The sequence below is a fragment of the Halichoeres trimaculatus genome, unplaced genomic scaffold (assembly GCF_033239565.1).
Source record: "Halichoeres trimaculatus isolate MK-OKI-2021-1 unplaced genomic scaffold, fHalTri1.1 fHalTri1_scaffold_20, whole genome shotgun sequence".
In the NCBI taxonomy this organism is placed as follows: Eukaryota; Metazoa; Chordata; class Actinopteri; order Labriformes; family Labridae; genus Halichoeres; species Halichoeres trimaculatus.
In genome coordinates this window covers 235,026-249,954 of record NW_027437198.1, presented here as the reverse complement: position 1 = coordinate 249,954, position 14,929 = coordinate 235,026, and the positions used below count along the sequence as shown (strand labels likewise).

At 46.5% G+C, this 14,929-nt stretch overlaps 2 protein-coding genes across 3 annotated transcripts in view; one reads left to right on the top strand and one right to left on the bottom strand.

Annotated features, from left to right (window-relative positions):
- Positions 1–2,170: 2,170 nt before the first annotated feature.
- On the bottom strand, positions 2,171–7,053 carry tob2 (transducer of ERBB2, 2). Of its 2 annotated transcripts, none has more exons than XM_074697638.1 (2): positions 6,904–7,053; positions 2,171–5,033 (listed from the first exon to the last, which is right to left on the bottom strand). In XM_074697638.1, the coding sequence occupies exon 2, from the start codon at positions 4,848–4,850 to the stop codon at positions 3,648–3,650; it is 1,203 nt and encodes a 400-aa protein (XP_074553739.1). In that variant the 5' UTR covers positions 4,851–5,033; positions 6,904–7,053; the 3' UTR covers positions 2,171–3,647. The 2 variants fall into 2 exon arrangements, with proteins under 2 accessions (XP_074553739.1, XP_074553738.1); XM_074697637.1 differs by lacking the exon at positions 6,904–7,053 and adding an exon at positions 6,438–6,671.
- Positions 7,054–9,129: 2,076 nt separating this feature from the next.
- Positions 9,130–14,929, top strand: part of LOC141809485 (aconitate hydratase, mitochondrial-like) — a 20,022-nt gene continuing 14,222 nt past the window's right edge. The window contains exons 1-5 of the mRNA XM_074696537.1: positions 9,130–9,198; positions 10,196–10,338; positions 10,719–10,977; positions 13,658–13,750; positions 14,859–14,929. The exon at positions 14,859–14,929 is cut by the window's right edge and continues 88 nt beyond it. Of these exons, the coding sequence (XP_074552638.1) occupies positions 9,163–9,198; positions 10,196–10,338; positions 10,719–10,977; positions 13,658–13,750; positions 14,859–14,929 (602 nt within the window). The 5' untranslated portion in view covers positions 9,130–9,162. The remainder of the gene's footprint in view (positions 9,199–10,195; positions 10,339–10,718; positions 10,978–13,657; positions 13,751–14,858) is intronic.

Here is a 14,929-nt window from a genome sequence, read left to right as displayed (position 1 = left end):
CACCCCTAAAATCTGTCAGGGTCAGTTCAACATGGCGTTACGTCGCAGCGGCGAGCGTCTGTGTAAGCAGAGACGGCCTGGATATGGCTTCAGTGTCAGGACCAAAGGTTCAGGAGGCCAATCAGGAGAAGTTAGAGTCTGGGTCGGTCCCAAAGGCTCTCTGAGCGACTCTCTGAGCGACTCTCTGAGCGACTCTCTGAGCGACTCTCTGAGCGACTCTCTGAGCGACCCTCTGATGGACTCTCTGAGTGAATCTCTGAGCGACTCTCTGATAGACTCACAGAGCAACTCTCTGAGCAACTCTGAGCGACTCTCTGAGCAACCCTCTGAGTGACTCTCTGAGCGACCCTCTGATAGACTCTGTGAGCAACTCTCTGAGCACCTCTCTGAGCAACTCTCTGAGCGACTCTCTGATAGACTCTCTTATCGACTCTCTGAGCAACTCTGAGCATCCCTCAGGGACTCTCTGAGCGACACTCTGAGCTACTCTCTGATAGTCAGTCAGAGCAACTCTCAGAGGGACACTGTTAGAGCGCCTAATCAGAGGGACTCTGAGCAACTCTTTGAGCAACTCTGAGCAACTCTGATACTCAGCCAGAGCGACTCTTTAGGCAATTCTTTAAGCAACTCATAGAGCGACTTTCAGAGCAACTCTATTAGAGCAACTTTGATAGTCAGTCAGGGAGACTGAGGGGTTCTTTGAGCAACTCTCAGAGACTCTCAGTGTGACTCTCTCAGAGCGACTCTCAGAGCAACTCTCAGAGCAACTCTCAGTGTGACTCTCAGAGCGACTCCCAGAGCAACTCTCAGTGTGACTCTCAGAGCGACTCCCAGAGCGACTCTCAGAGCGACTCTCAGTGTGACTCTCAGAGCGAATCTCAGAGCGACTCTCAGTGTGACTCTCAGAGCGACTCTTAGAGCGCATCTCAGAGCGACTCTCAGTGTGACTCTCAGAGCGACTCTCAGTGTGACTCTCAGAGCGACTCTCAGAGCGACTCCCAGAGCAACTCTCAGTGTGACTCTCAGAGCGACTCTCAGAGCGACTCTCAGAGCGACTCTCAGAGCGACTCTCAGAGCGACTCTCAGTGCGACTCTCAGAGCGACTCTCAGAGCGACTCTCAGAGCGACTCTCACAGTGACTCTCAGTGTGACTCTCAGAGCGACTCTCAGAGCGACTCTCAAAGTGACTCCCAGTGTGACTCTCAGAGCGACTCTCAAAGTGACTCTCAGTGTGACTCTCAGAAGCCTTTTTGAGCAACCCTTTGAGGCTCTGAGGCTGTACAGCGCCCTCTAAGCTGGGCTTCAAGCGGCGTTTTGTGTTTTTGGTTCTTGTGGGTGAAGTTTGGTGGACGTGAGCTCAGCCATCCTCTCTTACACAAAGCCTCTGTAAACATTCATTTCTCCTGGAGGTTAGACATTTACCCGTCTCATGAGACTAAAGCTGTACAGGGTACAACACACATTCAATGCTTGATCTGTACATCTTTATATTTTCTGTTTGCATATATTCACCTCCTCTTCTGTAAAAATAACCTCAGCATGTAAGAAACTAAAGAAAGACCCAGAACAACTCTGTATTTACATTTCCCAGACCCCACGTGTCCAGCCAACAGGAGGGAGAAGAGCTCAGGCAGAGAAACCTGGAAATCAATCATAAAACATCTTCTCCTCAGAGCCAGAGCAAACCCCCCCCCCGCCAAAAAAAAAAGAGGGGGTTTCATGTGGAACCCCCCAACCCCCAACCCCAGCCCCCCCACCCCCAAACCTCCAAAACCCCCAAACCAAAGGGGGACAGAAGGAAAGAAAGTCTGCATGCACCAGAGGCTGGGTCGGGCTCCTCCATCATCTCTGCACAAACAGTCAGATTACCTGACCAGAGGACATCCAGCTGACCAATCAGCTCCATCCTGATGGAAACCAGCTCCTACAGAAGGAGAGACGGAGACGCGCTCCATCCTTTGGCTCCACCAGCCCTCCACCAGCCCTCCAACCACACAAATGTGTTCAAGGAGAGCTGCTCAGAGCCCACACCACCACCACCACCACCACCACCACCCAGCTGCTGCTGCTCCGCTCCGCTCCGCTCCGCTCCGCTCCGCTCCGCTCCTCTCCTCTCCTCTCCTCTCCTCTCCTCACCTCTCCTCTCCTCTCCTCTCCTCTCCTCTCCTTTCCTCTCCTCTCCTCTCCTCCTTCCCAGTCAAAGTCATTCTAAGCCATTTATCACAGTCCCTCCCCCTCACCTTCCTCTGAGCCCGTTCACCTTCACACAGCGCTGCCTGGAGTCTGAATACATCTCTGCACGTGTGTGTGTGTGTGTGTGTGTGTGTGTGTGTGTGTGTGTGTGTGTGTGTGTGTGTGTGTGTGTGTGTGTGTGTGTGTGGTGTGTGTGTGAGAGGTATTTGTGTGCCATAGCTGTGGTTTCTGGATTGATGAAGGTTTCTCCACCATCATAGATCAGATTTTTTTACTGACATAATAAAAACATCCCTCCTTTCTTACTCCTCTGCTCCTCCTCTGCTCCTCCTCTTCTGCTCCTCCTCTGCTCCTCCTTCAGTCTGATATAAATCACTGACAATAACACAACAGATTCAGCTCAAACATGACTGAGATTCTGTGACCACACTGACACAAAACACACACATGCACACACACACGCGCACACAAAACACTCTTACACACACACACACGCACACACACACACACACACAAAAACTCACACACACACACACACACACACACACACACACACACACACACACACACACACACACACACACACACACACACGGACACCTCTGTTTGTGGCAGCTCCCTCGCTCAGAGCAGATTGCAGAACAAAGTGCTGATCCTTCCACAGTCCTGGTCCCTGCAGGACTCAGCCAGGTCCTCCTCCACAGCATGACGGAGCAGAGCAAGACCACAAGACACAACTATCAGCACGCCCCAAAACCAGGAACTGGCCCACCATGAAACCAGGAACCTGGCCCACCATGAAACCAGGAACTGGCCCACCATGAAACCAGGAACTGGCCCACCATGAAACCAGGAACTGGCCCACCATGAAACCAGGAACTGGCCCACCATGAAACCAGGAATTGGCCCACCATGAAACCAGGAACTGGCCCACCATGAAACCAGGAACTGGCCCACCATGAAACCAGGAACTGGCCCACCATGAAACCAGGAACCTGGCCCACCATGAAACAAGGAACCAGCTCAACCTGACACCAGGAACCAGCTCATCCTGACACCAGGAACCAGGAACCAGCACGCCACAGACAATTACAGCAACAACTGGACAAAGAAATATGACCCCAAACACCATCATCATCAACACCAAGGGAGACAGGGAGCATCAAGGACTCAGGCTGACAGGGGAATTGGTCACATGTCCAGGTCTTCAAATCCTCAGAACCAGCTCTGAACACGTTTTAGCCAGAGACCTGTTAGAAACTGGAAACATCCTCAGTCCTTCTAAGTTCTCCTCAGTCATCCTCAGTCCTTCTCAGTCCTCCTAAGTCCTCCCCAGTTCTCCACAATTCTCCTCAGTCCTCCTAAGTCCACCTCGGTCCTCCTCAGTCCTTCCCAGTCCTCTTAAGTCCTCTCTCCCTGTGGCGGTCCCTGTGGCGGTCCCGGGTGGCGGCGGCTCAGTTAGCCAGCACCACGGGCTGGAAGGACTGGCTGGAGTATTGCAGGTTGTAGTTCCCTAATCCCTCCACAAACGGCGGCTTCTCCATGTACGGGATCCCTCCGCCGCTGCCTATGATGCCCACGCTCTGGGCAGGTGGCGGGCTGGAGAAGGGGTCAAAGGAAGGATGGGGGGTGACGCTGTGGGGAGGCTGGAAGGGGCTTGCGTGTGGCTGCATGGGCTGGGTGTCGGCGTCGAAGTAAAGCGCCCCCGGGGATCCTGGGAACACGAACTCTTTGGCGTTGGGGGAGAGCTGGCTGGCGATGGGCGCTCCGAGCGAGTGCAGCGACAGAGACAGCGGTTTGTGCTTCAGCAGCTCGGGGGCTGAGATGCTCGTAGGGGAGTGGGAGAGCATCCTCTGGGCCGGCGCAATGACCACCGCAGAGCTGGGAGAGGATCCGGCGCCGCTACACTTCTTCATCTTGGTGGAGCCGAACTTGGTGGCGGCGAAGCTGGCGGTGGTGAAGGTAATGGGCTGAGGGCGGGCGGCAGGGATGGCAGACGGCGGCTGCTGAGAGGAGAGGTAGGGCACGCCGCCACTGGGCGGGGAGGGGGTGGAGGTGTTGGAGGAGTGGAGGGCGAGGTCAGTTGGCGTGCTGGAGCTGGGATAGCTGAAGAGAGCGGGACAGGGCGGGGCTGACAGCGGCGTGGGGGAGCTGGAAAGCGAGGGCATGAGGGAGGGAGAGGAATGGCTGCCCACGGGAACAAACACCTGAGCCTCCGGGTTAAAGCCCAGACTCTTCGCCTCCTCTGCCTCCACGTCCCCCTTCACCTCGTCGTCTAGCCGCTCGGCGTCACAGCCTAGGCCCGGAGGATCCTCCAGGTACAGAACCTTCACGGCGCCCTTCTCCCCGATCTGATAGGACACCTCGTAGGGGTCGATCCACACACTCAGCTCTGCGGGAACATTAGCTCGCACCTCCTCTGTGTTCAGACCACTCCTTTTAGCCGCCAGCTCCACCACTGGGTCCCGTGGCGCTCCCAGGTGGATGCAGCGGAAGGCGGAGCCTCTCAGAGGGGCTTCTGGGTACCAGTGACCTTCAAAACGTGACATCAGTATCCTTTCCAGCTCCTCGCCGAACAGGTCGGCTCGACGGCGAGGCAGCTTGTTGTACAGGTAGGACACGATGAAGTTCAGGGCGACCTTCACTTCCAGGTGCATGACTGCTCCAGGCGAACGCCGCTGAGGGGGCGGAGACAGCTGAGACCAGGCTGAAGATGATGATGTCACAGGAAGGATGACCTCCAATTTACTCTGAAGAGTCAGACTCCTAAAGGGTCATCATGGGGGCGGGGTCAAAGGTGCCTAGGGGCGGAGTCAAGGTCTGATGTTCTCTGGTTCGACCTGTGAGGAGACAGAGCAAAGAGGAGTCAGAGAACAGGCAACAGAGGGGGAGGATGCTAAATCACACCATCACTCTATCCCCAGGTATGAGAGGAGAAACAGTGTGTGTGTGTGTGAGTGTGTGTGTGTGAGTGTGTGTGAGTGTGTGTAGGACTTGTGTTGTAGCCCTGTTCTTTCAGGTTTTGGAGGCCCTGTGGAGGGAACACATGCGTGTTGTGGTCTTCATAAATCCTTTATAATCTGAACCTGATCCACAGAGCGCCCTGCTTAGAGCTGGGACACGCTCCCAGTCAGTCCTCGATGCACGCGGAGCCGCTCCCACGCCAAGATTAGAAAAGAGGAGGAACGAAAAGAAGACTCGCCGAGAAAGAAGAGTAAAATGGCAGAGCGGGGACTTCACAGAACACCATTTCCCACCATGCAGTGCACGTGACGGCCCTCCCCTTTCCTCCCCTCCCCCTTACAGCAGGCTCACAAACATCCAGGCACAGATGGATCCAGCCTCTGAGAGCAGAGAGGCTCTGTTCAAGACCGTCTAACGTTCACAGACCCTGCTGCAGACCCAGGACTCTCAGGTCCACCTTCACATGGAGGATCTGACAGCAGGGATCAGGGAAGAGGGGGCAGCGCCTGTGTGTCAACACCAGAGGGGGGAGGTGTGTGAGCAGGGAGACCACCTGCACCACAACAACACACAGATAAACTCCACACACTAACACACACTGCATTACAGGCTGGTATTAAAAAAAAAACAGACACAACACCCAGCGTCTTCAGTGACACTCAGAGGGAGCAGAGCTGGGATCTGAGCCCATCACAGCCGTCTGAGGCTCCAGCAGAACCGGACCTGTGTGGAAACAGAGACCCCGCTCCTCCTGATGCACCTCTAGATCCAGGATTTCAGCCTCCGGCCTCAGGAGGAAAACACACCTCCAGGGAGAAGGTAGCATGAAGTTATGAGGGGGAGACCCTCCTCTAAGACACAGCAGCTCCTCTTCCTCACACACACACACACACTCACACACTCACACACACACACACACACACACACACACACACACACACACACACACACACACACACACACACACAGCAGGATGGATGTGACAGCTGCTCAGAGTCACAGAGGGACCCCTCACCTGACTGTGGGAGCACCAAAACATGAAGAGGGTCTGATCTGAGTCCTGATCCTGATCCTGATCCCTGATCCTGATCTCATTCATGTCATTCTGCTCGTTCAGATCTAGTCACAGCAACATGCTGCTGTCACACACACACACACACACACACACACACACACACACACACACACACACACACACACACACACACACACACACACACACACACACACACAGATAAATCAGAGTGTAAACACCTCTCCCTGCACAGGTACCCGCTCACCTGTCGTGGTGATGCTCCTGCTGTGGTTGTCCAGGCTGGTGTTGTCGCGGACGTATCGTCGCGGAGGTTTACTAAATGACCTTCAGATGTGCCTCCCCCTCCGTGTCTCTCTGTCTGGAGGGTTTTATTCCCTCGGAGGCTCCGCACGGCGGACGCTCTGTGCTCAGCTGACTCTGTGCGTGGAGGGTCCGGGGAAACTTTACTGTTTGACAACCCGGCGTATTTATACACTGTGACTCGCCCACACGCCCGTGACGGCAGGGACTACTTTCTCCGTTTGAACGCACTCTGCTTAATTATCCTCCACACATAACGGGTTACACACACACACACACACACACACACACACACACACACCTGTTTAAATGTTAATACATCTATTCCACCTCCGCATGGGGCTGTTCGTGTATTAACGACACTGTCACAGGTAAAAACGTGTCACAGCTTCGTGTCAGGGCTCACTCACCTGTCAGGTGTCACTCCACGGTCTCCTCTTTGAGGCGTCCCCTCCGGCCCACAGCTAACCAGCTCCCTCTGTCCTCCTCACATCACCACCTCTCGCCACGGGCTTTACTTTAGCCTGCGGAGGGATATGTGTAGTTCCTACAGTGCTGAGCGCTTTGCTAAAAATATAAACCCTGATAGCAACAGAGCGCCTATTGGCTGAGGAGGGGGAGGACCCGCACCTCACTGGGCTGCAGCTTCCACCCGGCAGCTCCACACACCGGACTTTCACAGGGGGATTATGGGAGATGACGTTCTTATGGCTAAAGCGAGTCCATGGAGGAAGAAATAATATCACGTGCCGCGCGTGGGTTTGTTTTGTTGCTGCTCAATCAGCCCGTGTCCGTGTCTGACAGCAGACTGTGATCATCTTCACTGAAGACAGTGATGGCCGACACAGGCAGGGGCCCCAGCTCCCATGGCCCCTGTGTACTATGATAATAATAATAATAATAATAATAATAATAATAATAATAATAATAATAATAATAATAATGATAATAATAATAATGATAATAATAATAATGATAATAATGATAATAATAATAATAATAATAATAATAATAATAATAATAATAATAATAATAATAATAATAAATTACTACTACTACTACTACTACTACTACTAATAATAATAATAATAATAATAATAATAATAATAATAATAATAATGCATTTTAAACACAAAACAAACAAAAAAAGAAGAAATTGTTCTTGGCCTGTGATGTTTTTTCCTCCAGAAGCTGAGGTATAAAGTAATCCAACAACTCAACCCAACTGCAGCAGAAAACAACAACACTGGGATTTGTTATTGTGATGCTTAACCCATACAGGACATGGAGGATGTGTAAAAACATACTACTCAACAATCTGCTGTTAATGTCAGTGTTAATGCCAGGCTGTTTTGCATCAGGAGTTTGAGTATCTGGTTTGTTTTTTTTTTGTTTTTTTTTTTTACAGTAGGCTCTAATTTATCTTTAACCAACATCCACAAGGCAACAAAAAATACATTGAAATAAATGTAATAAATAAAATCTAAAAACTTAAATAATGTTAAATAAATAAGATTAAAACAAAAAACTGAATGAATTAAATTGAATCAAAGAGAATAAAATAAATCAAAATATAAATTAGATATTTGAGTTCAATCAGCAGTCAAGGCAAAGGTCATAATTCTTGGAGGCTTTGGGACCGAGCTTTTTCCTCTGCATTAAGCCTAATTTAAAAATGATAGAGATTATCTGTTGTAAAATGAATCTCTGTTAGTGTGAAGTTCAGCCAGTGTGAAAATAAGACTTTAATAACAGAGTTTTCTAACTTGCATAATTCATCTAATTATTTTGAAATTACAACTGCTGATGTTTTTGAATTATTTATTTAGAATCACACATTTACAAACAGTTGTACACACTGTCCATTTATAATTAGGTAATAGAGTAATTCATATTTTCATAAATTTATGCAGAGGAAAAAAAGTCTCAAAGAAAACAAATAAATAAAGGTAAAAGAGAGACCGAAAGGAAAAGAAAAAAAAAAAGAAGAAAATAAAAAACATCTAAAATTGAACAGAAAAAAAACACAAACTGTGAGACATGGGGTGATTCTCCACAGCAATTACAAATGCAAGCCATACAGCATAACTCAGATGGAGCCTAGATAAACAAAAGACGGGGGTTCATAGGAGATCTAAGTTATCCATTTACTCCACAGGTCCTAAAATGTATTTTACCAAAGTTTCAGTGAAAAGGTGCTCAGTTCCATTGTATTTATTTCATAAACTACATCATACCAGTCTTTGACTTATGGAGTAACTGGCTACAGCCATTTCTTTGCCAATAACAAAGTTTTTTTGTGTAACAGACTTACTGTGACTGATTAAATAAGTGAAATAAATTAAATTGAAATCCATTAAAGAGATTGAATTGAAAAAAAAAAAACATTAAATAAACAAATCTTTGATATATTACATTAATTTGATAAAGATAAAATTGAACTAACTAGAATAATGAATAACTTTATCTAAATAAAACAAATTAATAAAAATGAAAAACAAAATAAATTGAATTGAAATAAATTGAGTTAATCTCATTAACATTAAGAAAATAAGTTAATTACATTGAAAAACCTTAAGTGAGTGAAACTAAATAAATGAAATGAAGTAACGGACTGCTGGTCCAATGACGTCACAGTTTGTCGACAATCATCTTTGTCAGTGAACAAAATGGCGTCTTACTGTGTGACTGTTAGCAGGCTGAAGGTAAGAAGAGTTTATTTCACCTTCTCGGAGCTTCTAGCCTGGTAATTATCCCGTGTAGATGTGATATCAGGGGTTATCCGACGTGTGGTCCAGCCTCCAGCCCCTCCGGCGGACTAGCGGCCTGTAAACGCAGATTACAGCCCGCAGTGAGCCGCTCTTATCGGCCAGTGTGTCCCCGTTTGACTCCTCCAGCAGCGAGTCTCGATAACGGATAGAAACACACACAGAGCCTCAGACAGCAACTTTAAACCCCAGACTGGTCATGTCAGAGTGAAGCTCGGTCAGTTTACACTCTGTTATTCATCCTAACGACCTGAAACGTCCTCATCACAGCAAGGTGATCACAAGGTTACTGAGAGTTTGATGCGCAGTTTGTCAGTCTGACTGATGCTCGGCCCTGAACCTGAGCAGGAGTCAGGAAACAGGTCAAACATAGGAAGGTGTGTCCACAGAGGTTCACAAAACGATGAAAGAAGATCATTAAATAAAGAGTTAACACTGCCCCCACCCCCGCTTGAACCTCTGCTGTACCTGCTGTCTTCACCAGGTGTGTTCACTGAACACAGGACTAGACCTCACGTTAACCAGTGAGGATACTCTGTATTTAAACAAATACCAGACCATGTTCTTTACATTGATTAGATGACAGATTTAAACAAAGATGAAAACAATTAACTGATTGGAAACAAGCATGGAAATAGAAGTAAAGATTGACACTTTCTTAGTATAATGGAATAAATGTGTTCAACTGAAAATGAAGGGAAAGAGGGAAAATGAGCTTCAGCATCAAAAATCTGATTCCAGAGACGGGTCAAAACTTTCTGTCAGGTTTTCGCTGCAGCGCCCTGAGAGATGGAGTTTGAGCTCTCCTCTCGTATCGCCATCCTGTTTCATGATCAGTTTGTGATTTGATGTGTGCGTCCTGAGCACTCAAACAGTAAAGTGTTGTTTATGGTGTTGTTCCCTGTTTCCTGTGTTTCCCATGTTTCTATCCCAGCTGGCCCTCGGGACCGGGGCGAGGCGGTTTCACGTCTCTGCAGCCTTCAGCGCCAAGGCCAAGGTGTCGATGAGCCGCTTCGAGCCCGGCTCCAGCATTAACTATGAGAAGATGCACGAGAACATCAACACTGTGCGCAGGAGGTCAGCTGTGCGCCCTCTCACATGAACACGCTCCAACTGTGTGATGATAACAGTTTGGCTCCTGAGCGCCAGCTGTGTTTGCTACAGCTGTCAGATAAACCATGTGACTGTCAGAGCGCTGACAGGAAGTGGAGCGCGAGCTTCAGATGCTCTCTGTGCTAAAGTTAGCGCACACTCTGATCCAGGAATAAGAGCCGCTCTGTTAGAGGAAGAGCTGGAGTTGATGATTGCAGTGAGACAGAAAACGCACACAGAGTGAAAGGAAAGATGACCTTAGATTTGATGATGTGTGGAAACGTCTTTCTCAGACACTTCAATAAACCCTGGTTGCTACAAACACTCATCTCCCATCCTCCCTTTATCCCTCCGTCCCTCTCCAGGCTCGGCAGGCCGCTCACTCTGTCAGAGAAGATCGTGTACGGCCACCTGGACGACCCCGTGGGGCAGGAGATTGACCGCGGTCGCACATACCTGCGTCTGCGTCCGGACCGTGTGGCCATGCAGGACGCCACGGCTCAGATGGCGATGCTTCAGTTCATCAGCAGTGGGCTTCCCAAGGTGGCCGTGCCCTCCACCATCCACTGTGACCACCTGATCGAGGCTCAGATCGGAGGAGCTCAGGATCTGCAGAGGGCAAAGGTCAGTGAGGAAAAAGGTCGACGCCTGGGTGAAATAAAAATCATCATTTTTACTTGCTGCGTTAAAGTTTCTTATTAAAGGACTCAATTAGAGAAAGACTGAGAAGATGCTTTAGTTTCAGAGGAAGGAGCTGGATGCTGTGGTTTGGGCTCTCACAGCGTGTAGGAGCCAAAAACAGAGGACAGGGCGTCTGTGTGCAGTTTGAGCAACGTTTGAAACCAACCTCACACAGCTTTGTCTAGTTGTTGGTGTTAACAGCGTGCCCACAGAATTCAGACCTCTCTGCTCTCCTGGCTTTTTTAGTTCCTGTCTCTATGGGTTTTAAATGGTGAAGCTTCATGGTTGGAGCATAAAGAGAATAAAACAATCAATCAATCTTTATTTATAAAGCCCCAAATCAGAACAGACATTATCTCAGGACACTTTCCAATTAGGGAAGCAGATAAGTGAAAAAATCGTTCAAATGGTGATGCAAGCATGAAATTTAGTACAGATACTCTCTAGGGGACACTCTTTTGAAATAAAACATTAGACTCGCCAAAATTCAAGATGGCGGCCATTTTTCAAGATGGATGCAATTTCCATTGACAATCAATGTTTAAACAGTTGAAATGGTGATGCAAGCATAAAATTTAGAACAAATGCTCTCTGAGGGACACTCTTGAAATAAAATGTTAGTCACAACAAAATTCAAGATGGGCCATTTTTTATTCGGCCATTTTTAAAGATGGCTGCCATTTTTTTGAACACTTGTTACTTTAATATATTTCCACTGGTGATGCGAGTGTGAATTTTTGCACATACACTCTCTAACACTTGTGAAAAATTAATTTAGACACCCCAAAATACAAATTGGTGACCCTTTTTCATGATGGCGGCCATTTTATTCAACATGGCGGCCATTTCAGTTGAACGCCCATTATTCCAACTCAAACTCAAACTGAGATGCAAATGTAAAATTTGGCACAACTACTTTTTAAGGGCCACTGTTTAGGAAAAATTATGCTAGGCATACAAAAACTGAAGATTGCTGCCATTTTTCAAGATGGCCACCATTTTGTTTTTCAAAGCTCTGTATCTGAGAACATTAATAATAATGACAATACTAATAATTTAATGGTAAAAAAAGAAATTACATGAATGCTAAAAAGAATACATTAAAAGACGTTAAACAATCATAATTATTATTATTACTATTGAAATAATTTTAAGAAGAAAAATAATAATAACCTGAAAAAATCATATACGTTCAATGCCACAGAGTTCAGAGAAATAAAAAAAGGCACTTATTTTGCAGGGATTTTTTTTGTTTGTTTTTTTTTTAAAATCAAACAGCTTAAGGTGGAAGGTGCAAATGTTTCAGGTTGGGGTTCACCTGCACAGCACTCTGCAGCTGCAAGTGTAAATAGGAGAGAAAGCAGCCAGCTTGAGTATTTGGTATGGCTCAGTCTTTGTGTAGTTATCTTTTCTTTATTTCTGTGTCTCTCTGTCCCCCCCTCTCTCTCTCTCTTATATATATATATATATATATATATATATATATATATATATATATATATATATATATATATATATATATATATATATATATATATATATATATAACAGGTGGAGCTTATATATATATATATATATATATATATATATATATATATATATATATATATATATATATATATATATATGCATTATATATGAAAGCAAAAAAAGGAAAGAAAAAAAAAACAAAGGAAAGAAAAACAACAACAAAAAAAAAACAAAAAAACAAAGCCTCTCTTGTGGCTGTTACCTTGTCGTGGTAAGGGAGCTTGTGTACTCTGATGAACTCTGTGAGCTTTGCCGTTAGGGGGCAGTTCTGGCAGGTTTTACCAATTCGGACAGGTCAAAGGTGAGGAGTTAGACAAAACACAGTCAAATAAACACTCTTGGCTTACAGTTTCGAAGTTTTGAGTGGCTGTAAATGGTTCATGGTAAAATGACCTCACGAGCACTCTTAACACCAGTTTTCTAGTTCGGTGGTGGCTATCCTAAAAAATGACTACCATTTTTAATTTTGAAGTGTCAAAAGTCCTTGTTCAAATGAGTGGCTCAGAAGGAGTATTTGTGCCATCTTTTAAGCTTGCATTACCATTTAAACCATTGAAAAAATGTGCATACAATAAAAATGGCGGCCATCTTGAAAAGTGGCCGCCATCTTGAATTTTCAGGTGTCTAATGTTTTATTTCAAAAGAGTGTCCCTTAGAGAGTATCTGTACCAAATTTCATGCTTGCATCACCATTTGAACGATTCTCTTGAAATTTTACTGTTATCTGCTCCACTAAAAGAACATGAACTGGTCTAGACCCTTTAATGTTAATAAAATGTTATTAACAGAAACCCAACATCAAGACAAGATAAGGAGTCTGATCCCATCTTAACCCACCATGAGGTCAGAGCTCTGCAGCATTTAGCAAGTTACAATGGAGAGGAACAACTTCCCTTTAACAGGCAGAAACCTCAGACAGAACCAGACTCATGTTAGACAGACATCTGAGAGACTGTGATGGGGTTAGATAATAGGTAATGGTTGATGATAAATAAAGATCATCTCCTGTGGTCTGTTTTCATACTGCTGCGGTTTCTCCTGTGTTGACATTTCCAGGTTATTAAAGCTCTCTCCCTGATTCCTCCTCAAACAGGAAGTCAATGAGGAAGTTTATAACTTTCTTGCAACTGCTGCCGCCAAATACGGCGTGGGCTTCTGGAAACCAGGATCAGGGATCATCCATCAGGTATGTTGGATGTTTAACCAGGCTGCAGGTTAGTGTCCTGATGTGCAGCTCCTCTTGTGTGTGTGTGTGAACTGGCTCAGTGTGTAGTTACTCACAGTTAAAGCCAGTCCCAGCTGTCAGTCTTACCCCTTTTCCTTGGCCCCCGTTTAAAGGGCCAAGAGGAGGGGGTGAAAAAACATTTCTCAAAAACGAGACCCCACTCGATTCCTGCTCCTGCTCACCACCCCTGGTCTCTCTCTGTTGTAGTCAGAGCGACTGTTCCTTCTCTTCCAAAGCAAACACATTTTTACAAAGTGATGTTAAACTGATGTCAGATTAGGACGACACACTCACAGAAAACAGACTTCACTACCATCCACTGCATTACAGGAGACAGCTAGGAAAAGCTAACGTTAAGCTACTGTTACAGTATTCAAGAGCTATTTTATGTAGCTTCTGAATACTGTAAGTTAGCTTATCATAGCTTATGTAGCTAATGCAGATCCCGAATGCAGCTTATCTGTCTGATCCTTCATGAAATGCAGTTCATTGTAGTGAAGTCTGTTTGCTGTGAATCTGTCGCCCTGCTCTGACATCACTGTAGCTGTTTTGATGTGTTTTCAACCAACCAACAGTTATAAACATGGCTACTGTTCACGAGAAGGAGCAAAGGATTGGATATCTGATAAAAAAAATATGAATATGATGAGAATGTGTCATAGCCCTTGGTTTTCAATGAGGTCTCGGTTTGTCTCTGTTTCAGGGGCTGTGTAGCCCTCCTTAATGTTACGGAGAATTGGGACACCACTTCACTACACATGCACGTGCAAAACCAAGGGCTGAGGCGTAGAATTGGGACTGGTCTTTAATATCTGTTGGTGAAGAGAGCAGAGTATTTGTTGCCCTTAAAACCCGTCTGCAGGATTCTTCTTTTCTCTGAATCTGCTGGTCCTGCTTGCCCCGCTACGTCTGCGCTGACTCAGCGTGTGGTTTCTCTGTGCCAGAGTGATTAATCTAACCCCTGGTACAGCTCTCTCTGGACCAGGACGTTTCCTCCGAAGTCTCCGTCTCTACCAGCTCCAAAACGTGAGCTGTCCTCAGGAAACTGACAGTTTCTCTGTCTGGTCAGATCATTCTGGAGAACTACGCCTTTCCCGGGGTGATGCTGATCGGTACCGACTCTCACACTCCAAACGGAGG